The following is a 26,524-nucleotide window of genomic DNA, read 5'->3' as shown; positions in this document are numbered from 1 at the left end:
AACCCCCACCCAACCCCTCCCCTCCCCTTCCTCTCAACCCCACTTCAAATCTCTCATCCGCCAAAACCCATTTGAGAGAGAATTGTATGGAGTTCTGGTCCACCTTCAATCACTACGAGATGGACAAAATGTAGCCAGAATTAAGCATCGTAGCCAGAATTGGGCATTGCATTGCCGTTGTCTTCAAATTGGAGCAGAATGAAAAAACAGCCTCACACAACATAAATCTAACATACTTTCCTTGACATGATCAAATATTTCCTCATTTTATTCATACAATGGAAATTGCAGTCTGATGCATGCATCCATGAAGCCTGGTAGGAGTCATACATAATGAAAGAAAACAAAAAAATTGACCATAATTTAAGTAAAAAACTCAAAGCAGTATATTATGAGAGTTCTTTGTCACCCATGTGAAAAATAAAAAATGAGAAACCTATGGGCAGCTTGAGATACAATAAATAATTTGCCCTAGCAAAATTGAAGCTGCTCATACATTTTGTATCAGCAGGTCGGCAGCAATAGCTTTTTTCAGGAATTACCAAACATGAATATGAGTCCTCAAATGGAACAATGGCATTTTATTGGGACTATTGTTCTTTATTTTCATCCTCTTGGTTGTCCGAGAATGTAATGCCGAATATTTGGCTGTAATCATCCACAAAGTGAACTTCAAGGCCTTCTTTAACATTGGGTGCAAGCTCATCGAAATCCCTCTTGTTTGCGGAGGGGAATATAATGGTCTTCACCTCGCTTCTCCTAGCTGCAATTGTCTTCTCCTTGACCTGTAATAAGAAGTATTTCTTGTTTCAATCTTGCCTTTCTTTTTGGGTAAACAGGGATCCAACAAAAATGTATGACAAACTTTGAAAATCAAAAGATTAAGATGAACAGCAGAACACAGGTTATGAAACATCAAAACAGCACCAATATCAGATGCCATTCATAAAATGTCACAACTTGCATCCCAAGTAGATATCAAGGGTAACTCATTGCCTAAAAGAGCATGAGTTAAACACACTGAGACAGAAGAGAAACAATAATTTTATCCTCCGTACTATGAAGGGAGAGAGAGAGATGGTGGTCAGAGATTCTAGCTGCCCCGCAACCTCCATTGAAGTGAAATTTAGAGATCGCATCTCCAGCCTAACTCCAATATAAACAAGAAAAATATTTTTAAAAAAGAAAACAAGAACACCACCACAGGACCACCCCTCAACAATGCGTCTCCCACAAGAGGTATGACAAAGGGAAATTCTTCTTCTTTTTCATGATCTCCTCCTAAAAGGTAAGCATTACACTAACTGGTTTTCGATAGCCAATAGCTCTAAGGTGAGCTCCACTTGAATGTGTATTTTTCATGGCTAGCCCAGACAATCATTAGTAAACTATAGAAGACCATAAAGCTCCATAATAAATCAAAGAAACTGAAAATAAATATGCACAAAAAAGGAATATCGTTAAAAAAAAACCTAGTTTTAATAAAGCAAATAAACTATGCCGCCATGACAAAGATGACATACCCCTCCAATAGGAAGAATTCGTCCAGTCAAGGTAACTTCTCCTGTCATGGCAATGTCCCTCTTCACAGGCTTCTTCATGGCCAAAGAGAGCAAAGATGTAATCATGGTGCACCCTGCACTTGGCCCATCCTTAGGGGTAGCACCAGCTGGCACATGGAGATGAAGCTTCGTGTTTGCGAAAAATTGGTTCCCAGGTTCTTTCTCGAGAAATATTGCTCTAGCAACAGTGTGGGCTATTTGGGCACTCTCCTTCATGACATCACCAAGCTGCCCAGTTAGATTAAGAGCACCTTTTCCTTCTCCTTGCTCCACAACCGTGGTCTCAATGTAAAGTGTAGAGCCACCCATTGCCGTCCATGCAAGTCCCATCACAACTCCCACTGGTGTATGCTCATATATGCGCTCAGCATGGAAGACTGGTTTGCCAACAAAGTCAGAGAGATTAGAGACATCTACCACAACTTTTTCTACTGGCTTCTCCACCACTTCTTTGATAATATTTTCTTCTTTTTCCTGTCAAACAAAGACAAAATTATACTAATGAGTGATAATTGCTTCAAGGGCTTACTGATCGGGAAATGTGGGTTATATGGCAGAATGATCCTCATTTTTATTGTAACAGGGGAAGATTTGATGTATAAACCGTAGAAAACTACGACACTAATTCTCATCTCCATCTCTCCCTCAGCTTTTGCTTTCTCACCCTGACATTCTCTCCTACCCTCTCCCTTGTGGGTTTCTTGGTAGTCCCATCTCTCTTTTAATTCTTTATGGCTTTCACATTCTACTACTTTGGATTTTTCATTTTGCTCCTTTTTTTTAAAACGTTTTCTTCATATTTTCCTTTTTCTCAACTTTTATGGAACCTTGACAAATTCACAGCAACAGTACTTCATAAAAGGCCAATCAAAATCACTACAAAAGAAGAGTACTTTGGTCCCTACATTAGATGGCCACTCAGGGAACAGAGATGATACCTTTGAACCAACACTTTCCTCAGTTGCACATGGATTTTGGTCAGGAGATGACTCTGCGGAATTCAAGTTAGTTGATTCAGATGTCTCACTAACCTCAGTTCGTTCAGAATCACTGCAGGTTGCTCCTTCAGTTAATGCTTCAGATGACTCTTGAGAAGATGTCTCTAAAGATTCACTAGAGTCAACTCTCCGAAGAGTCGCCTCGATAGATAGTTCCCTTGGCGAGTCCCGCCGAACCAATTGCAGAGCAATCTGTTACAATCCGATGCGCAAAAGATTCAGAAATATTGGTTAAGGAATGAGAAGTTCAAATAAATCAGCAGTCATCTAATGAGCATTTCAACGAGTTATGGATGATTAACATAAATAAAAAACAAGTTATGGATTGCCATTAACAGCAGTTTCTGCTAAGAACTCCGTATCATCCAAGTGTTTGTTTTAAGAAGCACCTGTCTCGTCTCTATACAAGGATAAAGTTATTGTATGATAAACTGCTAAGTTACTATCCCTTTCTTTTCATAATGTTGACAGTGTAGCATCCCCTCTTGATTTGATTGGGGCTTGCCATGAATTGCAAAATAAATGACAAAACAGGACATTATGAGTTATGTAGTCCATAACATAGCTCGCTAACATGGTAACACTAGTCTACATGCCAGACAAAGATGCATTACATTAAATCATGAAGTGAAGCCAAAGTGGCTAGCATACAACTCAAGCATGAGAGACAAAAACTAAAATGACCATGACACATAAAGACTAAATACCTTTACACATGTAGTTTCTAGTCCTACCCACAATCACGCAACATAATAGCACACCTCAGGCTCAAACTAGATGGGGGGCATCAAGATGAGTGAATTCGCCACCAGAACAAATGATCCAGATGTGGATTAGGTGAAAAAAACCATTGTCTGGTCATTGAAGGAAGTATTATTGTTCTGTTCACTTTCTAATATCAACTCCATTTTTTGAAGATCTTACATGCTCTAAATGCCATAAAATTAGAGAAAATGATTGGCTATAGCTTAGAGTATTGGTGAAAAATACAAACCTTGCGGTATATTTTTTCTATGTGCTTTTGGAGGTTACGGACGCCTGCTTCTCGGCAGTAACTCTCCACCAAAGCAAGAAGAGCTGCATAAGTAACCTCAACCTGCATCATAATGGCACGAGAAATTTTTTTATAATAAATATATTAAATACCTAAGAAAAAGAAGAAAATAAAGGAAAATCATACATTTGGAAATAAGAAAACAAATCCAAAATATGCACCTAATACCTGCTCTGGCTTGATACCACAAGCTTCACGGGTTGTCTTCTCCAAAAAATCCCGAGCTATATGCATCTTTTCATCAGTAATATAACCAGCAATTGCAATTATCTCCATTCGATCAAGAAGAGGATTAGGAATCATTTCCACTACGTTTGCTGTGCAAACAAATAGAACCTGTAACATAGAAGAAAGTTTTATGGAGAGGATAGACAAAATGGAATAGTTCAAGGTAGGTACATAAATAATTTTCCAGCTGACACCTTGAGATGGCCATGACTTCATCTACTAACATAAGAGGCCTTTCCTAGATGAGAAGCCTACTCCAATATATTTAAGTATGATTCATGAGGATTTAGATAGAGATGATAGGACACCAGAATTAAACAAATAAATGCATATTGCAATAGAACCGTTTCATATATTGTCATTAATGGTCATTTCAGAATGACATGTAAGAGTGCCTACTCAAAAAACACATAAAATACGCAATGATTCTTACCGTTGACTTACAACACCCCACCCCCCCCAAAAAAAAAAATTGTAAAAGGCACAACTACATAAAAGGAGAGCCATAGAGATATAGGAAACATATGGGGTTTCAATTAAATATCAGACTAATAAATATAAAAAAAAAATGCATGGGTTTCTTAACAGCACCTTATTCTGAGATCTAACAGTTGTATGGGAGAATATACTGCATGGTTGAAATTCCAAGAAGTTGCAGTAGAACCAACACTTACCTTAGATAAATCAATAGGAACATCAAGATAGTGATCAAGAAAGTTTGCATTCTGTTCTGGGTCTAGAAGCTCCAACAAAGCACTTGCTGGATCACCGGCATGGCCCCTACCTAGCTGTAATGAAGAGCAGAATCAAAGAGATGGTACGGTCAAATAGTTGTATGACTTCAAGAAACAATTTATTGACAGAAAAAAAAGGAGTAACACTCGTGGAAAGGGGCGCATTTTGAGAGGGTAAAAACAGACCACCAGGCAGGGATGTGATTATCAGATCGGTTACCTTGTCAATCTCATCAATAAGAACAAGAGGGTTTGCTGTTCCCACATTTTTTAGGCATTGAACCATCTTTCCAGGCATAGCACCAACATAAGTACGGCGATGACCCTGGATAAATAGCTCCAAATTATATATATTTTACATGTGCTGTAGTCAATAGCATTAGCCCATATAAAAAGATAGCTTATTTCCAGAATGCAGCTATCTTATAGATTGGCAATGTGGTGACCACATACAAGTCAACATAAAATTTGTTCAGTTTACTGTACCTTGATTTCAGCCACATCAGCCAAACCTCCCACAGAGAACCTATAAAACTTCCTGTTAAGAGCACGGGCAATAGAACGACCAATGCTGGTTTTCCCCACTCCAGGAGGGCCCGAAAGACAAATAATTTTGCCTACACATGGTATCAAAAGCCAATAAATTATATTGTTTGCCCTGCGCTATCTCTCAAAGAATGAGGAGAAAATAAACACAAGGTAATTCAGAGTAAGTGACAGCAACAAAATAATAGGTCATGAGATAATTGGCTTCTTCATAAGAAAATGTTAATATGATTTACATTTCCTCGAAGCCAAAACAAGGCGCATTGCACAGTTTCACAATAAATTGCAAGGTACCAATCAAGGTTTATGGACAAACTTTTTCCTTCAGAAAGACATAAGCTTTAGAGCGCGTCATTTAAATCAAAGCAGTTGAAGCACATGAATCATGCTTGATTTCCTCTTCATCTAGCATCATCATTAATAAAAGAAAAGAAAAAAAGGAACAAAAGGAACTAGAATAACCAGATTAGAGCTTCTTAAAAGCTAACACTATGAAAAAGGGTGCATAAACAGACAAGCATACAACACATGAAGCAAGTAGATACATCTTGTAATGGATATGAATTAAAGGATCAACTATTGCATAATATAATCAGGCCAATCAACTGAAAGTGCATTATGCTTTAATGTGAGACAAAAGGTGAAGATTCTAGAGAAATTTATAGATTCTAGAGAAATTTACATTACTAACCTTGCGCGATACCCCTGAGTTTTCCAACAGCTATGAATTCCAATATCCTCTCTTTAACATCTGAAAGACCATAGTGATCTTCATCTAATATCTTTTGAGCACGATGAACATCAAAGTTCTCATCACTGCAGCAAAACCAATCAAAATAATATCTCAGCAGGGGATGAAACCATTTATCTCAATCAGTGTTTAGCATCATAATACACATTAAACTGGATATAATATTATTTTTCTTGGGGACGAGAGTAGAGTTGGCTTCTTGACAAAAGTAGAGTTGGCATTTTGTCAGACCTTTTCTGTAGAGGAGGCCATAAAATTCCCTGTCTAATGTCTATTCCACTTGGTCTCAACCCGCAAAGTGGTCATTAGTGATTGCATTAGAGAGGAGAATGTTGCTCAAGGAAATCATAAGCAACAACAGAAATATACAAGTCAAGCCATTAGTTGGTGTACCTTGAAGAAAATTTTATTCCAGATAGATGAGTGGCAAGAGATTGTAGAAGCAAGACCATATAGAAGGCTTTTCTGTGAATCCTTCATCCAGAACTTTTTTGAGGCATCCCAAGCTATGCCAAATCGGTGGAGTGTCGCATTCTTGGTTATCTTCTATGACATACCAAAAGAAAAGAAAAAGGACCTTCTAGGGTGTCTTTGAACTACGTGGATTTAAGGAACATAGCACAGCTTTATAATCAAAAGCACCCTGAGCCATAAAAGGTAATTGTCTTTATTCTTGGGGACCAGATTCATGTATAGGAAATGGTATCCAGAAGTTCCACCTCTCGAATTGGAGTTAGAATCTCATGAACTTTATCACTGGATTGCTTCTTTACATCTTACCTTTTGCAGAAACTCCATACGACAAAAGGCTGTGTAGATAAATGATTGCATAGTTTGAGATAGCCCAGGCAGGAGTTTTGAGACATTTGAAGTGCCCGGTGGTGATTGTGACACAATTGAGGCAGTAAATGCAAGATCTCTTACACAAGCCTAAAGGTTGTCTTCTATTTATTAAAAAATAAATACACAACATATTCAATTTTTTTAACCCATTAATCTCAATAAGAATCTCAACAGAATAAGGTTAGTTAGAAACTCATGGTTTGCAAAGACGACATAAATATTTGAGGGGACTATTAAGTACCAAAAGAAACCCCTTAGAAAGGAAAACAAGATGGAAGGGAAGTCTAGGGTGTGTTCTGAAGGAATTGGGTGGAAGCATATCAAGTAATAACGCTCGGATCAGCAGCATAATGAGTGCCACCCAAGATTGATGTTTAGAAATTACCTATTAGCAATGTAGGCATGAGTTGTTCGGGACGTGGCCTTTAGGCTTCCCATATTTGTATTTCCCACATTATGTGCATTATGTGATTGTTGCATACCAAATAAACTAAAGGGGAAGTTGCATAGGATAACGGTCAGACCAGTCAAACTTTATGGGACAGAATGTTGGCTCGTCAATAAACAATATATCCATAGAATAAGTGCAACTGATATAAGGATGTTGATATAAAGATGTTGAGATGGATGGGTGGCAAGACAAGAAAGGATAGAATTCAAAACGAATACATATGATTGAACTTAGGGGTAACTCCAATAGGCGATAAGATGAGGGAAAGTAGACTTAGGTAGGTTGGCCATGTGCAGCGCTGATCTAAAACGGACGATTTGGTTCAAGTGGAAGGCTCTAAAAGGGCAAGACGAATGCCCAAAGTATATGGATTGGAAGTAGTTAGAAGAGATATGGTTACTTATAGTATGACTGATGGTATGGCCTTAATAGAGTAGAATAGCATAATAAGATTTGTTTTCTGGAGACTAAAAAGTTGGGATAAAGCTCGAATGATGATTATGATAATGTATAAACCATGACAATCATTGAAGACACTTTCTGAGTATCACAAAGGTACACTCTTACTCCCAGCTTCTGCAAGATATAGTAAGCCAGTTGAATCCAAATAACTATCCCTTTTCAGATTTTCTAAATTATTTTGTTTCCACTAAAGTGCTAAGTTTTCACCATAAGCTCAAAAAATAAGCACATTTTTGTCACTATTCAATCTTGAATTACATAAACATTAAAAAGAATAACAAACTAAAAATAATCTGGACCTCACATATATTCCCGATTATAACCACAACAGTCTCCACAGAAGCGGTGGTATGTGAGCAAACCATGATAATAAAGATAGCTCATAGCACAAAATAATTGTTTAAACCATATTTCATATACCAGGGTAAAAAGAAGAAGAAATCAAGAATTTTGATTATATAATTATGGCATAACACCTGTAGTTTCCCCAAGGCAATGCAGTGAGCCAGTCAAGATAATTACGAGTGACATTGAACTCGCTGGAACTCGCTTCCAAAAGCTGCAACTTGGTGAGTTCCTCTTCAATAACTTGTAAAACATGAGCTGGGCACTTGTCCTTTTTTGGTTCAAGCCTTTCCCGGAATTTTGCTACCAAAGAAAAAGAAAAGACAATGAATCACAGCATACGTCGTTTTGCAAACAAACCGAGAGTTATTCTGCATTCCCTTACTAACCAGAGAGTGCCGTTTTATCATCTGTCTCCAAACCCAGCTCCTGGATCAAGACAGATGAAGTTATATTCCTGCAAAGTGTACATTATACACATGAACCACCTGCTACTAAACAACGCAAAACATCTTTTAGTGATCTCCTAAATGTCAAAGTGGTTCAACTTCCTCATATTTTTAGAAACTTAAAGAAAAAAGACAAAGATTTTTAACAAATAATAGAGTTTAGGGAAAAAAGACAGATTATTAACAAATAATAGAGTTTATTACAACCAAATGCGATGGAAAACTAGACACAGATGAACAAAAGTACCTTCTTTATTGCTTTGAGCTGCTCATTTAGAAGATAACGCCGCTGCTCACCACTTATTTTTTCTTCAATTGCTTTCGCTATAGATTCCTGGCAAAAGCAACAAAAAATACATTCAATTAACAAGTGAGTCTCTTCAGCATTTCACAACAGCCACAAATTCACGTGTTAGAAGAAGAACCTGAATTTTGCTGATTTCCATCTCTTTTTTTACAAGCTCCAAAGTTAGCTTCAAGCGTTTGTAAACCTAGTTTGTATCAAGCATTTAATCATCACAATTACAACACACTAATTATACAGAGCAACTAACTCAAAAAAACTACTGAACAGAAGAACATACAAATTTTGAAAGATAAATTGATCTAAAACACGGTATATATATTAAATATCGAAGTAAGAAAAATTCAAAGTAAGAAATTAAAAAGAATAACAGCAGTCACTGCTCCACATCACTCCAGATTGGTTTGCATGTGAGGAAACAAAGGATGCAGAATATCTGGGAAGGGAACAAGACTTCAAGAACAAGTGATTAACATTTGTGAAGCAGAGAGGACCTTTGTGAAATCAAATAACTTGAATACATGAGGCCATAACTATCTACCTATAGGGGAGTCAAGAAGAAAAAGGAGTCAAGAACAAGTGATTAAAATTTTCAGCATCCATTTTGCACGTCAGACATATATTTGAAATAAAACATACCTCTGTTTATCAGGAGACCTGTGGTTATCCAAGGTCACTGCCAAGCTAAAACATGAAATTTTGATGGTCCTGACATATATAGCCCATAATCTAACAATTTCTTAATTAGTCCTTCCATCCCATGTCTAAGTTGTAGGGGCCAAATTAGCTTATATTCCACTCCTTGCTGGATGAAGACTCATTCTAATGTTTGTAATAGGATGGCCAATGCCTGGAACTCATTTCTTCCAAATTCTTCTTAGGTCTGTGGTCCATATTGCCTTGCATCTTTGGCTCTTTCGCAACAATGACTTCTGCCACTCTTATTTTGAGATTACTAGCTATAGCAGACAACTTTGGTCCCTTTTATCCAAGTGCAATAACTCCCACCCTTTGTCTAACCAAATTCCCACCTCCTCTCTTGAATCTAATATTGCTAATAAATTGGGCTCTACAACTCTTGACTCCATTTCATATCCATGAAAATTTCGTATATGTGATCAACCACCCTGTTTCATCCATTGCATATAATAAAAACATACTTCCCGAGATGTTTACCCTTCACCCTAGTCTCCACCAAAGCTAGACAGGAGAGATTAGTTTGTTTCTCTAGTTCTCCTTATCCTAGACCCCAAGTAAACCTTGTTCTATAAACTTGTTCTATAAAGTTTTTCCCCACAGTTAAACAGTATCAAAAAAAAAAAAAAAATTTCCCAACTGACCAAGTGATTTTTAGGTGGTGTTTGATAACCGATCAAACCTAGGAAACTACTACCGCAGTTTCACTGGCACTGTAGATATCACCCATTTGACAACAGTGAAACGAGTGAAAGTCGGAACTCCTCTATTCCCCCCCACACTAAAATGCATGGATGCCCCTTCTAAAGCCTAACCTTTTGGCTTGAAGGGGAAAAAAAGCCCACTTGCTCCTCACGACCGCTCGCTCCATCACCCTCATCAAAGAGCTCTACTGGTGCCGAAGAGCATCACGAAAAAGATAATCTTCAAAAATGAGTAAGTTTTCACCTTTTCATTGTTTATTAAGCAGATAAACTCGAAATTTGAGTTTTTGTTTTTTTCATTTTCTGTTAATTTGTATTCCTTTTCTTTTTTATGGTTATTCTCAATGAAGGGGTCCATTTATCAGTGAGCTTTTCCTTTTTTCACTATTCCTTTTTTTTATAACTATCATATTATCACCATTGATGGACGTGTACCTCTTTTTTTTTTCCTTAAAAACAACCACCTTCTGATAAACCCCAAATCTAAAAAGGTGATCTTTTCTTTTTTCTGATTCAGTTTTCTTTTTTCTCTGTTAATCTGGAACTGACCCTGTTTTCCAATTTTGGGGATTTTTTGTTCTATATTTTCTGATGTTTGTGTTCTTGTTTTGAACAATTAAACAGGCAGTTTCCAATTCCATCTTTCCCAATGCCAAACAGGTGAAATTTCCAACACCAAAGTTTATCAAACAGGGCTCCCAGCTTTTCACGCTACCAATTTTCACCTGCCTCCCAGAATCCAGGAAAGTCAACAGTAGAGATTTTCCCAAGGAAACTGCATTCAAAGTTATCAAATGCCACCTTATTTTCTTATTCCATCCTCGATCCTCCACACACACACACACCCCAAAAAAAAAAAAAAACAACAAAAAGCCAAGCACAGGGGGGGAAGGGGGGGAGATCCAAAACACATGTAGCTCCTGTTGAACCTTCCTAGCACTCCATCGCCTACGTGGCTTTCCAACAGAAGGGCAATCCCAGATGTGCTCGGCATCTCATCAACTCCATATCCAATATATTCAGCTTTACAGAGAAAAAGCGACTTATTATATTATAATAGATATAAGCACGCATACACAATTGACTGACCAAAATTTTGTAGAGAGTGCGTATGGTTTTGTAAAACAAGAAAAATTAAGAAAAAAAAAACAGAAGAAATCCGCCCCTCTATGGCTGGGGTCCCCATCTAGAGTTACCAAGCGAGCAACCATCAAAATTGAGTTTGATGGTGCTTGGTTCCAGTATTAACAGTTGGGTGGATCTTGTGATAAAACATTGAAGTGAACCAAGCAATGTCTATTCAATTTAGTAAAAGGTCTGTTGTAGAGTAGGCATGGATTTCCTTACGGAGTCTCGCCCAATCTTTGATCACAGATCTGACCCTATTCATTTGAAAGTAATATATAGCTTTCAAAAAGCTATATATTACTAGCAAGATAATCCACATCAAGGCAAAAATGAAGTTTGCAATGGAAGCCAGCCCAGAGTCGATAAGGGAATGGACAAATAAGACAGAAACAGTTGCTCGGTACTGGATAGATGTAGGTATAACCAACACCACTCAGTAGGTTGAGAAGGAAGGACCAAATCTGCCAGGCCTCAGTACCATAAACGAACAAGTGGTCGAGCAAGTGGTTCTAGAGTGAGTTTCTGGTCAGATTTATGGCTAGGACCCTCCCCACTGCGTGAAGTATTTCCTACCCTCTATATACTCGCCTCAAACAAAGACTCTACTATTGCTGAGGAAATGGTATTGTCAGGAGGCTGAAGAGTATGGAATTCTTCTTTCCGAAGAAACCTAACAGAAGGGGAAACCAACCACTTTCAATTGCTCTCGACAGCTTTACACTCACTATTCATTCCAACAAGTGGAAGAGATGCTGCAGTCTGGACTCTAGCCCCCTCAGGTATCTTCACGGTAGCTTACTTTTATAAAAGCCTGACTCAGCCTCCCACTTTACTGGGTAATCCCACTTTGGTACTGTCGAAAGTCTGGTCCACCATTGCCCCACCCAAGGTTCAAACTTTCAATTGGATTGCCTGCTCCCAAAGGGCTCTCACAGTGGACCAACTCCAAAAGAGAGGGATCCCGATCCCCGACAGATGTGCTTTGTGCCAATATGAGGAGGAATCCAACCCCACATTTTCATCCATTGTGACTTTACCCACGAACTTTGGGGCCAAGTGTTGCAACTCTTTGGTATCCAATGCGTCACCCCCCCTACTGTCAAGGCCTTGATTTCATACGATCTTGATGCAACCATATGGATAATCTGGGTGGAAAGAAATACCATAATTTTTCAATCACTTAAACTCCACCGTTCAGCACTATTACACAAGGTAACTTCTTTGGCCACTTTCTGGGCCTCTAATCATAAGGTTTTCTCGGGCATACCAGGGAATGTTTTCCTCAGCCAATGGAAAAATATCCTTCACCACCAACCACGACAGGCTTCAAGACCTAACAAATGGCAATCACCACCAGAGGGCAGCATTAAGCTGAATTTTGATGGTTGTTCTCTTGGGAATCCTGGCCCGACAGGGGCTGGGGGCGTCTTTAGAGACCACCACTGTAATATCCTCTTAACTTATTCTTATCACCTCGGCCTCAATGATTCGCACTACACAGAAGCCTTGGCCCTATTATTGGGCCTGAAAAGGTTCAACCTTTCTTGGGACTCACACCTGATCGTGGAAGGAGATTCAGAAAACATCCTCTCCTGGGCAAGTAGGACGACTTCTCCACCGTGGCACCTAACCTCAATTTTTGATGAAATTGTTCACATTTGCAGGGATATGGACGTCTCTTTGAAGCATATTTGGAGGACATCCAACGAGCTCGCAGATCTTTTGGCGAAAGAGGGGGCTAGGATCCAAATAGAAGAGCACACCCGGTCTGACTCCTTTTTTGTTCTAGACCACAGGCACACAATATAGACACTTTGTATTTGGGCATCTTCCAGCCCTGGTTTATTCTTTGAAAGCTTCATGTAAATCTTTGTAATTGGGCGGATCCTATAAGCCCATTTTTTGTACATGAAAGGTTGATGCATTTTTTATCGAGAGTCACTCCAAGTGGGTGCTCTCGGACTCTCACATCTATGTAATTATCACTTCTCAGTAATACAATGCTAACCTTTTCTCAAAAAAAAACAAGTGGTCCATTGACCACTTGCTACCCTTGCACATTACACATCTGCTGGTAAGGTGCATGCCCCTTCACTGAATCCTGTTCACCATGAGGGCCTTTTCGCAAATCACAAACCAACAGAATGCATGGACCTATTGGGGAGCTGATGTGGAACTGAACCTGCTAGCAAACCCAGAGGCAAAGTCATTTCATCAAAACCGTAGTTATCCAAAGCGATTTGGAAACCAAACCATTTAGGAATCGAAAGCACGGAATAATCGACGACTGGAAAATTGTTGTTTTCGGAATCGATGTCCGTTCAACAAGAATCGTGGGGGATGAGATTCCTATTTTTAGAAATCGAGATCCAACCAAAATAGAATCGATATCCCTACATAGATGGAATCGAGATTCCTGGCTTTTTGGAATCGAGATTCCGACCTAGTTAGAATTGATCACGATGGAATCAAGATTCCTTAATATATGGAATCAAGATTCCGCCATCTTTGGAATCAAAAGGGAACTGAGAGGGAAACAATACATGTCTCAATGCCACTCATTGACCGACATTCCAATTGCCATGCATGTTTACATTATTTTTAATATCGTGGAGTTGCAATCTCTCCAATGGATTAATACAATGCATACTTAAAGAATAAGTAGAGAACGAGAACCACCACTATGGTTTCTACTAGTCATTTCATGACAAAAAAGATGACTACACCTTGCAGCAGGTGTCTAGCTCAAGTAGTTTGATGCCTTGAAATCTTCTAAACAGCATTTCTCATAAAAAAGCAAAAAGAAAAGAAAGAGGAGAAGTGGTAGAATTCCAGTAAATGTGAAAACTCGTTTCAACAAATGTAGAATCGAGATTCATCAATTGCGGAATCGACCTATAAATGTTGGAATCGAAATTCTTAAAATAGGGAATCAAGATTTTAAACATGGAGGAAACGGGTTCCGTGAAGAGTCCTAGTTGGAATTGCCGAATCAGGGTTCCGAATTGGAATCACGACCTTCCATGAGAGATTCGGGTAACTAAGATCAAAACTCATCATAGAATGACCCTGATGGAGCTGGTTCAGACTCCAACTTGTCCCCACCATGGCAGGGGCAAATTGGGAATTGAGGAGGGTGAACAATGCCTCCAAATATGGACTCTCACCATTGTTGAGGTCCCTTCTAAACCTCAGTATCCATACTGCATGCCCCCCAGGGTTTCATATGAATCAGAGAAAGTAGAAGCTTGATGGGCCACTAGAAGTTTAAGATAGCAAAAAGACCTTTCAAACTACTCCTTCCCAACTAGTGGTCCTTCCAGAGCCTTATGGAGTTTCATGTGTTTTTGCCGAAAATCTAAGTGATCCCTTTCCATGCCCCCAAAGGCCTAGCATTGGGAGAATCCTTGAGCAGCAATGAATCGTCAAGGTCAAGGTCATACCAACACTGAATGCCTTGGCTCCATAAGTACTCTTCCTGGGTCACAAAGAGCCACTAATATTCTCCCATAGGGCAGCATTCATGTCCTTTTAAGTAGGAAGTTCCCAAGCCCCCATTTCCTTGAATTTGCAGCCAGTATCCATCGTACTAGATGGACGTGTTCTCCATGCCCCCAACCAAAGAAAGTCTCTCATCAGGCACTCTAGCCTTTCACTAGGCCAAGCCACCTATTTGCATTATTCTCTTACCCTAAACAACCATTGGAAATCAAAATAGCCCTCGTTCTAAAGTTTGGGAGTTCCTCGACATTGTGAAACCAACACAGTAATAAAGCTCATGTATCTAAGGTCTAAGCATCAGCATGAAAAAATCGCGTCATGCAATTGGGGTTGACAATAGTTACACTGCGTGTTTGTTTGGCTGAAAAAGCCTTTGAATATTCTGACTCCATGGGGAGATGGAAGGAGCGGCTTCCATTTCTTCCCCATTTTTGGAACCGATAACTCGATTAATGGCGAGAAATATAGAAGCCACCCCTTCTCATGCCCCCCACGGAGCCAAAAGGTTTGGAGGTTTCAGCCTCCAAAGCCGAAACTTCCGCCAATCAAAAACACCAACAAAGTATCCTCAAAATTGCTACAGCAACATCATGATGAATATTTATATGATAAATGCATCATTCGCAGGAAAAGAATCACAAGTGAAAGCCCTGATAAGAATTCTGTCAACCATATATATTCTATTTCTAACTTATGGATAACAATGCATCAATGCTTACGTCTAGTTCTTCAAGCACTTGCTGGCAATGCAACTTGTTTGCTCCAGATATAGCAGCACCAAAATCTGCTAGCCGCGGGTAATTGAAATCACCAATGTGCTACAAACATATCAAGAAAAGCAAGTAATTAGCACCATAAGTAGCAATACAAGTGAAAGGTCAAAAAAAAACTCATCTATCACTATTACCCAAGGACATCACATTTTTAACGGAATTGCTAACCCAATAAGATACAGTCAGGCCAGCTCATCTTTACAAGCCGAATGGAAATTCTACACAATCCATAAAATAAATGGAAAAGAATAGATTCAGAAACACTCAGGCATGGCTAAAGAAGTCATCAGTCCTGGCTAACAATCTGTGAATTCTAGTCCCCTGAACCAGAGAAGAACATGATCCTAGTTTAGTTGACCCTTCCAGAACAGTCATTGTTCGGATAAATATCATATCTCCAAATAAAAAACTCGGACTGTAAATATCACAGGATCATATCAGTAAATATCACAGGATCAATCTGACATGATGCATGGACATAGAATTACACACTCTCGCAATTCAACAAACATAAGATCAGTTTCATAAAATGCATGAGGGGTCATTGTAACACACAACTACTCACCAAATAGCATTAAAGACTTCTCAGAGTTCCTACAAATGTTAATCCTTCAAAACTTACAGCACGATTAACGACATGTTTACAAGAAATTTAAAATATATCCAGATGGTCACAAATGCCTCAATATAAGGAGCCCCATAAACCGTGAAATAAGCCTTAGGAAGTGCCATCACTAGTAAGCACCATTGTTCACTCTCAGGTCCTATGACCCTCAATTGCAGTATTTCCCATTTGAATTAAAACATTCACAATTCAAATCGCAAATTTCCATGTTTGGTGATGGCAGAACCTTCCGGAAATGTTTCAGAAATGTGACTATTACAATGTCTCTTTCATTTCTTGATCGGTAACCGATTTTCCCATCAATATTGATTTAAAGTATATGTCAATTTTAGGTACAAAAATGAGCCTCTTCGGAAGAGACTCTATATTGGAATTTCTACGCCTCAGACACAACTTTGAATTTCCTGCTCATCAACGCCAACTCAGATTGTCTAATTCCTTCTAATGCAAGTGCTTTTGCTACCTCGTTGCACTTACAGCAGATGTGATTGAATTGAGACTCCCACTCCTTCATTTCCTTCCACATTTCTTCTATCAGATGACTTTGCTTCGATGGACATTTTGCCTTTTCAAATCACCAACCCAATGGCATATGACGAAGTCCCTTCTCTAATTATCAATTTAAATTTACGATTCAAACTTTTAACCCATACAGCATCAACCACATCTCAGCTTCATTTAAGTCACTATTTTACAAAGGACCAGAGAAAGTCATTAAGACTTTACCTAGCCAATCTCTCACAACACAACACATCCCAGCAGGTTCCAGCTTCCATTTGGCATTTGCATCAAAATTCAACTCATGAATCCCCCAGGAGTCGGAAACCATTTGTCAGCCCTGTTAACCCTCTTAACTTTCAAGTCCAATCAAGTCCTTGACGCTGAGTTTGGAAATTTGACACCAAGCAGCCCCACAACTCTTTTCTAGCTTTTTCCCATATTATAATGATCAGGCTCATGTTTTATTGCACTCTTTCCAAGTCCTTTCACTTCTGAAACATCAGTAGTTCTTTTTTTTTCCGTAGTGCCCATACTATTGCAACTCTTGGAAAAAGTTATAAACCGAAGAAAGTTGATAAATTACTTTATTATTGAAAAGTTCTGAGAAACATTTTAACAGCAAAATATTTGTAAATGAACAAAGATGGTTAAACAATAGTTATAGTAAGAACAAACAGGGAAAATCTGATTTTCAAACTGTAAAAAGTTTATTATTTCAAGAAAGGATACATGAAAAGAATATTTATTCATGTGGCTCAGAAGATGTGATTACTTGAGTGTAAGTCTGAACATGATCCCTCCAAAGAGAACTAGTTTTCAGAACATCTCGCAAGGTTGCTATAACTTCGAATGAGGTCGCCTTTATAACATCATCATCTTTATCATATGGCTTCTCCTGCAACAAATAGAGTGCATAAATCTTAAATATGAACTTAAGATGAGAGAGAGTAGACTTAGGTGGGCTTTCTATTTGTGGTGTCGACCCAGTACAGCACATGTTAGGAGGTGTGAGTTAGTTCAAGTGGAAGGATTGAAAAGGGTAAGGGATAGGCCCCAAAGGACATGGTTGGAAGTACTCCGTAAACTATGGGGACTTATGGCCTCACTAAGGGTATGACTTAACATAGAGTAAAATGGCGGACCAGGATTCGTGTAGTCAACCTCAATTCATTGGGAAAAGGCTATGATGATGATGATCTTAGATATGAATTACAGCTCACAGTTATTAATAAAGGCCCAACCACTATGGTTGCATAAAGAATTGGTTTCATTTTTGCACGTCATCAAACTGAAGCACAAATTCCACAAAACCACTACATAGCCCCTCAACTCAATTAGCGAAGAAATTCATACTGAGAATGAAAAGAAGAAAGATTGTCAAGAAATCACATGCCTTGAGATGATCAACTTTCACAGTGAGTGGGTCCTCGCTGACCTGCACAGAAGTAGGATTGTGTAAATTGAAGTATATTTCTTATAAAAGTGTTGCTTGTTTAAATTGTTAAACTCATGAAGATTGAATGTCAAGAAAAGCCGAATATATCAAAGTGTAACCACCATACCATCTCAGTAATACGTAGCCGTCGATGACCAATAAGAACCACCTGGTCACCTTGTATACTGGTGATCTGGTGCATTTGATGTGCAAGATCAAAGAATAAAAATAAGAGTCAAAGAGCTATCAAATTTGGTTCAAATTCTTAAGACTGCGAATCATAACTTTCATAATGCGTATGCAGAACCTCCTTATAACGCGTAGCCTACCTGTGCCAAGGTACCAACTTCATGAAGGCGATTAAACAATTCTTTTCCCTTGAGATCATAGGTGCTCTTCTCCGTTTCTGAACCAGATGTCAGACTTGCATCACTTCCAGGCTCATCTTTGACAAGGAAAGCACCTGCATACGGGATTGATCTTTTCCGGTTTTCGATCAATGCTGCCAACAATTTCGGATCCTAAAAGAGATATCATAAAGGTGATTCAGAACTTCCAGACTTTTTGAGAAAGTGAAAGAGTTAACTCCTAATTACCAAAAGAGAAAGAAGGTTTAGCATGTGCTGTCGATGATGATAGTTAGCTAGCATAAGATTTCATTCTAGACAACCACGCAAGGTGGTTGTTCATAGGACAATGCATTATCAACAAGCTATACCTGGGGCATTTTATTTTTATTCTCATCATCATTTTTCCTTGGTATTATAGCATATGCAAAGCTGACAGGAATGATGTCCACATATGGATGTTGACCACAAGATATTACATTTTTGTAGGTCCCTTTCGCTTTCATGAATTAAGAAGTAGGATACATGGTGAGATCATGGGCTGAAGTAGAATACAAAAATTATGTGAACTTGTGGACAGCATAAGTAAGCCTATACAGTATAATCACTGCTTCACGAGCTTGGTATTTATTGTAATCTTTGAAACCATGTATGGAAAAAGTATTAATACAATGCAGATCACTATGAACTAATTTCTGGATCCATTAAGTCAATAACCAAGCTTCTAGTTAACAGATATCTTCACTGAAAGGAGGAGGAGGAGGAGGAGGAGGAGGAGGAGGAGGGGGGGTGATCATATCCAGGAACAAGTTGCATTGAAAACTAGTCTTTTTGAATGTCAAAACTAAGTGTCATAGCAAGATTCTCAATGACAATAGTCACAGGATGAATTCCACGGATGATGACCTACAATTAATTTGAAGGAGAATATCAATTGTATAACATAATAATGTCCATCAGCATTGTTCTTAAATTATATTTGAGAATACACTGATTGATTGGCCATTGATTGCATCACATTGTGTTGCAAGACGACATTGAGGTCCTTATGGACTCAAGCTTTTTGTAGCTTTTTTATTCATCTGAAACGGACTGGGTGCATCAGGGTATATCCAAGAGAACAAATGCCTAGGAGATATAAACAAAGAAATTGGAAGCAAAATACACAAGGCTAAAAAGAAAAAAGAGGAAATACAGGCCATGGAAGTACACATTTTGTCACTCCGTTAGCCAGTCAATCAGAGACTCTCCAGTAGCACCTCTTTAAGCATAGTGGAAAGAGTTCTTTATCAACTGACAACCGAACTGATTTCCTTCATTACATACTCTTAGTCTTAATATATTTCCAATGGAAGTTTTATCCAATTCATGCTTTATAAGACCTAATGACACCATTAACCAATAGAGAGAATAAAACGGTAAATAATTTTCTCAGATTGAAATCATACACAAGCCACCTCATTCTATGGTGCAGTTCATTGCAAAGAGAAATTTTTTGGCTAAAAGACTGCAGAAAAATCAAGTTTGATACAGGTGAACAAGTAGCTATGTGAGCTTATGTCTTAGAGCAGAGTATTGCTTTTCGATAAAGGAAACCATGAATTATGAAATAGATACAGGCAAACCTATAAGGTTACAGCCAAATCTAATACAAATAAACCATGAATTAGGATACGATCAAAACTAAATGGTGCATACCTTGACATAGATTGGCATGTAAAAACCTGGAAATAGAGGCCTATGTGGCAAAGGCAAAGCTATGACCTATCATCAAAAAAAAAGAATCAAATAAGCACCAATTGAGAACAGAATGATACTTTAGTGAACATTGAAGGCATCATTGATGATTCTAATTTCTCCTCAGCAAGGTAGCAAAATGCAACTATTAAGAATAATTTATGGACCAAGCTATGATGAAAATATGTAAATAGAGAAACAACAACAGCTAATTGATGAATGCAAGTTACATGTTAAATGGTGGATTTCAAAGATATGCAATAAGGACAAAGAATTTGATTTTGGACTACAGTAAGTGGGGACATGTGATGAATCATGAATGCCACCATGTATCCATGTAATGTGATATAAACATTCAATTCTCACCTGCAAATATATTCATAAGAGTAACTAAAGCAGCACACAGAGGTTGAAGTGAAGTTACAAAAAATAATTTCCACAAACTCCAGGAGAGCCAATGGAGCTAGTAAGAAAGCACATTTTCAACTAATTGAGCATGCTACAATAAGAAAATAAGAACAAAATAATATATTGTCAGAAGACACTGATAGAATTCTGAGGTCAAATGTCAAATTGTTCAGTTATCGCATATTTAATCACTCCAAAAAGCCATATTGTGAGCAAGCATTCACAAATACCACCACCATTCTAGATGCTCAAATTCTGTAACACCCAGCACCTAAAACTCCGGAAAAACAAATCTCTCCAAAGCTACTTGAACTTAAGACTTTATCTGATTTCTCTGATCAACAGAAAAACCAACCATGCACCAGGTATTGCAACCATGCTGCATTTAAATTTCATTTCATTTAATAAACATACTGGAATCCATCAAACATGAAAATTTGGACTTGCAGAAATTGCAAATTCAACAACTAAAGAAAATGGAAACAACATAGTACCAAAAATCACCTTGAATGGCAAACAATGTTTAAAAAAATGGCCAGCCCACCGCCTAGGTGCCCAAGGGGCAACAGGCCGCTTTGCCTAGGCCTGGGCGAGTAGTTCTGGGCACCAGTTCCTGGCCAGGCGCCCATGAACTAAGCCTTTTCTGGAGGAAAAAATTTGCCATGAAGGCATTTTGGGTCCTTTTTGCCTATGAAAAAAGGGGAAAGGATATTTTGTAGGTATTCTAAATCCCCAAAGTGGAAAAAATCAATCCAAAACCCAAAAAATACTCATTTTTCAAAAAAATTCAAAAAAAAAAAAAAACTACGAAATTTGAAGAATCATCCAAAAGCTTCTCTATCTTATTAGAATTATTTTTAAAGCGATACTGAGGTTATTAGAAGAACTTTCAGGTGAGTTCAAGCTTGATCGATATCCCAAACATCAAAGCACAGAGATCAACCAAAAAGGTTTCTTTAGAATCGATATTTGAGATTTCTGTCTTGGATTTGGAATATCTTGTTAGGATCCACTAGAAGCGGAGATCCAAGATTGAAATATTATATTAACCCGGATTAAAATCATCATCATTAAAGCCTTTACCCAACTAAATGGGGTCGAGTACACGAATCCCGGTCTGTCATTCTACTCTATTAAGGGTCATAACCTCAATTAGGCCATATTCCCCATATTTTTTCTCACTACTTCCAACCATGTCCCTTTGGGACTACCCCTTAACCTTCTTGAACCTTCCACTTGAACTAACTTGCACCTCGTAACAGGTGTTGTACTGGCTCTGCGCTACACATAGCTAGCTCGCCTTAGTCTATGCTCTCTCATCTTATCACGTATTGGTGCCAGACCTAAATTTTCCCGAATGTACTCATTGCTAATTCTACCCCTTCTTGTCTTGTCACTCATCCATCTCAACATCTTCATCTCCGCTACTCTCATTCTATGGGTATATTGTTTTTTGACCGCCCAACATTCCGCCCCATGGAGCAAAGCTGGTTTCACAATTGTCCTACAGAACTTGGCCTTCAGCTTCATTGGTATGCGATGACCACATAAAATTCCGATTGCACATCTCCACTTCACAACTGGAATTTATGTGATCGCTGAATACCAATTAATCTGGATTAAAATGATAAGAATAAAATCATATGCATCCTTTATGGTCATGTTTCAAATGTCAGGGTAAATAGGCTCAAGACACAGCTTGCCGGTATTAGAAGGGACGTTGCCCTACATAAAAGAGTTCCCGATCTTGTGAAGAAGGAGATTCTTGAGTACATACAAGACAAAAATAAATAAAAGAGTTAAAACAGAGAAGGACACATTTTTATGACGGGGAGGAGGAGGATAATGAGAGGGATGAGCTGGTGGGCCAGGTGAACATCTCTAAAATTCTAAGAGGTATTTTGGGTCTAAGAACGTCGTACAAAAGGGCCTATTTGTGCTCTTTCTACACCCAACCTCGAGGCCACTGTTGAGAAAGGGAAAGACAAACTGACTCTTGAAAGGAAGATTGAGGCGGGTTATTTCAATACATTGCTCAGTGGTTCTATCAGGCAGGCATTTGTTTAATACTCCTCACTTAAGTAGCTTCCATACAATGTTATAAGCAATCGACCAATTTGGGCCAAGGTTGAAAGGCTTAACCCCATATGCACTTTCAAATCCACCATCGAAGAAAGACGTAGACTACACCAAGGAGTATCTCAAGTCCCATAAAGATAGGTAGGCTCATTTTGGGGTGTCCATCATGACAAATTAATGGAGTGACAGGAGGAGTATCATAAACTCGTTGGTGAATTGTCTTTTACGTTCAGTACTTTTGAGATCTATTGATGCTTCTGAATATGTTCATGATGCACACGACATACTCTTTGATAAGGGCATGAGCATTGAGGAGTTTGCAGAGGAGCATGTAATGCAAGTTGTCATAGATAATGCTGCTCCTAATTTTGTTGTAGCTCATTTGTTTCGCTAGAAGAGGCCTCGTATATTTTGGACACTTTGCATGACACATCCCATAAACCTCATGCTTGCGGCCATTGGTGAGATTCCTAGTGTAAAAGGGGCATTTTCTAAGGTTAAGGAGGTCACAATTTTCATATACAGTGACACCAATACTCTTAGCATGATTGCACAAGTTCACAAAAAGAATGATCTGATAAAGCCCGAGATGCTACTACTTACTCGAATCTTAAGAGCATATACAATAGCAAGATCCCACTGAGATCTATGTTCACTTCAGAGAATTGGAGCAGATGCAAGTGGTCTAAAGATTCCAAAGGAAAGAAAAGTGGTCTAAGGATTCGAAAGGAAAGAGGGGCCCATGATATTATTCTCTAAGATTTTTTGGCATCAGGTAAAGTACTCAGCAGCAGTATTTCTACCCTTAGTCAAGGTCATGTGCTTAGCTGACACTGACAAGCCCTCTATAGGCATTATGTATGATGCTCTGGATGGAGCTGAGAAGGAGATAGCAAAGGGTTTGGGCAATGATGAGGGCAAGCATGGCCCAATTTGGAAGACTATAGATGAAAAGTGGGATAGACAGTTAAACCATTGCATGTAGCTAGGTACTATTTAAACCCAAGTTTTTTTATGTTGACATAGAAATTGAGAACTTGAGGGTAGGGATACAATTATGGCCAGATTTAATGAGTGACTTGAGAGACTTGTTCCTGAGCCAGGCATCCAAGATAAGACGTATGTTGAGGAACTCATTTTTGTACAAGTGTGGATTGAAGTCGTTTGAGAAGGAAATGGTGTTGAGACAAAGGACCCAATTGGATCTAGGTAATATATCTTATTTGAATTTTTATTTCAAATTTCTAATGCATGTTTGCAATTGTCTAAAATACTTTCTCGTAGTTTTAAATTAATCATAGAGATTGCACCCAATTCACAGCTCAATGCTGAAGCTACCATAGGACTAGTACGCCAAACCACTAGGAGATGAATGTTTAAGTCTAAGTTTAACTACTAGAAGAACTAGTTGTGAGCGAAATGGAAGTTCATTTGAGATGCTATGTTTAGTTCTTTTCTTGCTCTCTAAATTTAAATTTAAAAATCTAGATGGCTCACATAGTCCTCATGCATGTTTTTCTTATAGGTACATACAAAAAGAAGGTATAGGCTTGAGCAAAGAAACCTCAATGATTTAGATTGCTAGATATAATCAGAGGCTTATGGTGAAGTCGAATCAGTATGATGTGAGGGACCACATCACTTCCAAGGACATGGAGAATACTACTAAGTGGTTGGTTGGAGATCCTGGAACTGAAGATGTCTTCCCCTGAAATAGTTTAACTTGGGATACCATTGAGGAGGCATCAGGTCCAGCTTCTAACCCTAGGAGGGCAACTCGGGCAACAATTGTTGCTGGTACTTCACAAAGGAGGAGAGCGATAGATGAAGAGGAGGCTGATTCAGAAGAAATTAAGGAAGATGCCCAATATGTTGAAGAGGTTGATGATTCCGATGATGATGGCGTTAACTCAAAAAGAGCTACTAGGGATGATGAAGATTATGATGATGAATGAAGATGATGACTAAATTGTTGATTTGAAGAATTGAATCTTATCTTTTATATTGCATCTTATCTTTTTTATTGCATCATTTTGTATTGGCCTTCTTGGAAACTTGGAGTCTTATGTGCATGATGATTGTATCTGTATGAGCTATAAAGTATGGACGATAATTCTATGGAGTATGGAGCTTTGGAGACTAATACACTATGGACTAGTTTATGTTTTTCACTAAATTTCAATGAATTGAAGCTTTGAAGTAGTTTCAACGTCCACGCATGTACATTTGCATTTAAAAGTTGGTTAGAATATATATTTAAATCAACGCAAATAAATATAAAAATAACACAAATATCTGCATATATGTGTGTTGTTGGACATCTCACATATCTGCGTATTTTTTAAAATTTGTCACCTCAGGTTATAGGAACCTCCATAGATGCCCTAGGCTGGGCTGGGCACCTAGGGGCCACCTAGCGTCTTTTGGAACCTTAATGGCAAAATGTCATAAGTCCACACACTAAACAGGGCATATAAACACCACCACTGCTAAAAGCAATCGAAAGCCCCAATTTTACCAAACCTAATTAAACTTTCAACCAACCCATCATTAACTTCCCTCATCCAACTGTATAGTAACCATGACCCCGAATTCCAATCGAGCTGTGTACAAGTTTTCACACACCAAATAAAAAAAAAATGAATTCTATATTCAGAAAAATGCTTACATTCCAACATTACAAATTCCATAAAAGGAAGACAAAGGAAACCAAGTAAACTTAAAATGACATAAAAATGGAGCTAGGATTACTCACTGAGAGGTAATCCTCTGGTCTAGGGTTAGTAGGAACTATAGCAGAAGACGATTTGGGATCAACCTCCTCAACAGTTTCTGCATTCTCAGCTTTCGCCTCAACCGTTTCACAAGAACCATCATTCCCACCTGATTCAGAGCAAAAGAAAACTCTTCGCCTATAATATGGGCTTCCTGAAATAGGAGATTTCATGGAACGCAACAGACGCAGCAGAGGAGACCTCCCCTCCCCTCCATGACTGGAGTGAATAGGGAGCCTTGAGGAAACGCACTGTAATCGGCCATGGAGACATGAGGCTGACAACACCTTCAACATAGATGGTGGTGGTGGGAGAGAAGAGGGACTTTTAGAGAGAGAAAGAGAGAGGGAGGAGGGGACTCGAAAAGATAGTATGGTGGAAGAATGTGAGATAGACGGATAAAATGGATAGGAAGAGGGGATTTTAGAGAGAGAAAGTGAGTACAGGAAAACAAATGCGAAGAGAAGCCTTAGAGAGAGAAAGTGCAGAATGAGAGAGATGGTGGCGACTGAATGGAACGAAAGAAAGTACAGTCGAAAAAAACCTAGTGAGATATGGGAGATGGATTTGTAGAGAGAGAGAGAGAGAGAGAGATTGGATGCAATGCCCGGAAAATTGAGTGATTATGAGAGAGGGAGAGGTTGGAGAGAGAGATTTCTGGGATTCTTGGGAAACAAGCAAAAGTAGGGAGGAAAGGGCAACTTTTTAATAGGAGAAAGCAGGAAGCGATGCCAAAACCCTGTCTAAACCCTTCCCGTTCTTGCCGCTACAAAGAGAGCGAGGGACCATGGTTTGCTGCCATAAAAAATGCACCTCGCTCTTCTTTGAGCGGTGTATGAAACTAGAGCTGTATACTATGCTCCTTCGAGAGATGATCTGTATACTTACTTCCTCGAGCAAAACACTTATTTGGGAGGTTTTTTTTTTTTTTTTTCTTATTTAAAATTTTTGAAAATCCATCTAATTATAGATGATTATTTTAAAAAAAAAATTGAATTTGGAATTATTAAATATCTTGGATCATTCCCTCCAAAAATTGCACGGTAGTACACTCCGGAGAAGAAAATCGTTTGGCATAAAACTATTTTT

General features: G+C 38.6%; 1 protein-coding gene across 3 annotated transcripts; it reads right to left on the bottom strand.

Annotated features, from left to right (window-relative positions):
- Nucleotides 1-247: 247 nt before the first annotated feature.
- Nucleotides 248-26,093, bottom strand: LOC18430231 (lon protease homolog, mitochondrial). 3 transcript variants are annotated; one of them, XM_006840390.4, is made up of 20 exons: nucleotides 25,417-26,093; nucleotides 20,136-20,201; nucleotides 18,420-18,611; nucleotides 18,218-18,283; nucleotides 18,049-18,090; nucleotides 17,428-17,550; nucleotides 15,476-15,574; nucleotides 8,849-8,914; nucleotides 8,671-8,757; nucleotides 8,364-8,403; nucleotides 8,106-8,277; nucleotides 5,814-5,938; nucleotides 5,063-5,193; nucleotides 4,797-4,901; nucleotides 4,517-4,630; nucleotides 3,783-3,950; nucleotides 3,555-3,656; nucleotides 2,501-2,752; nucleotides 1,524-2,036; nucleotides 248-785 (listed from the first exon to the last, which is right to left on the bottom strand). In XM_006840390.4, the coding sequence occupies exons 1-20, from the start codon at nucleotides 25,729-25,731 to the stop codon at nucleotides 591-593; spliced, it is 2,973 nt and encodes a 990-aa protein (XP_006840453.1). In that variant the 5' UTR covers nucleotides 25,732-26,093; the 3' UTR covers nucleotides 248-590. The 3 variants fall into 3 exon arrangements, with proteins under 3 accessions (XP_006840453.1, XP_020520447.1, XP_088715716.1); XM_020664788.2 differs by having other exon boundaries at nucleotides 2,594-2,752; XM_088859590.1 differs by lacking the exons at nucleotides 8,106-8,277; nucleotides 8,364-8,403; nucleotides 8,671-8,757; ... (6 more) ...; nucleotides 20,136-20,201; nucleotides 25,417-26,093 and adding an exon at nucleotides 6,267-6,434.
- Between the last annotated feature and the right edge of the window lie 431 nt (nucleotides 26,094-26,524).

Source organism: Amborella trichopoda, chromosome 2 (genome assembly GCF_054954075.1).
Source record: "Amborella trichopoda isolate Santa Cruz 75 chromosome 2, AtrichopodaSantaCruz75HAP2 v2.0, whole genome shotgun sequence".
Taxonomy (NCBI): domain Eukaryota; kingdom Viridiplantae; phylum Streptophyta; class Magnoliopsida; order Amborellales; family Amborellaceae; genus Amborella; species Amborella trichopoda.
This window is presented reverse-complemented; position numbering and strand designations above follow the sequence as displayed.

Coding starts and splice junctions, on each gene's coding strand:
- LOC18430231 (XM_006840390.4), bottom strand. CDS start 25,731: ATGTTGAAGGTGTTGTCAGCCTCATGTCTCCATGGCCGATTACAGTGC. Junction 8,278..8,363: donor TGATAAAACGGCACTCTCTG/GTTAGTAAGGGA, acceptor TTTCTTTGGTAG/CAAAATTCCGGGAAAGGCTT. Junction 5,194..5,813: donor ACTCAGGGGTATCGCGCAAG/GTTAGTAATGTA, acceptor TACCATGTGTAG/GCAAAATTATTTGTCTTTCG.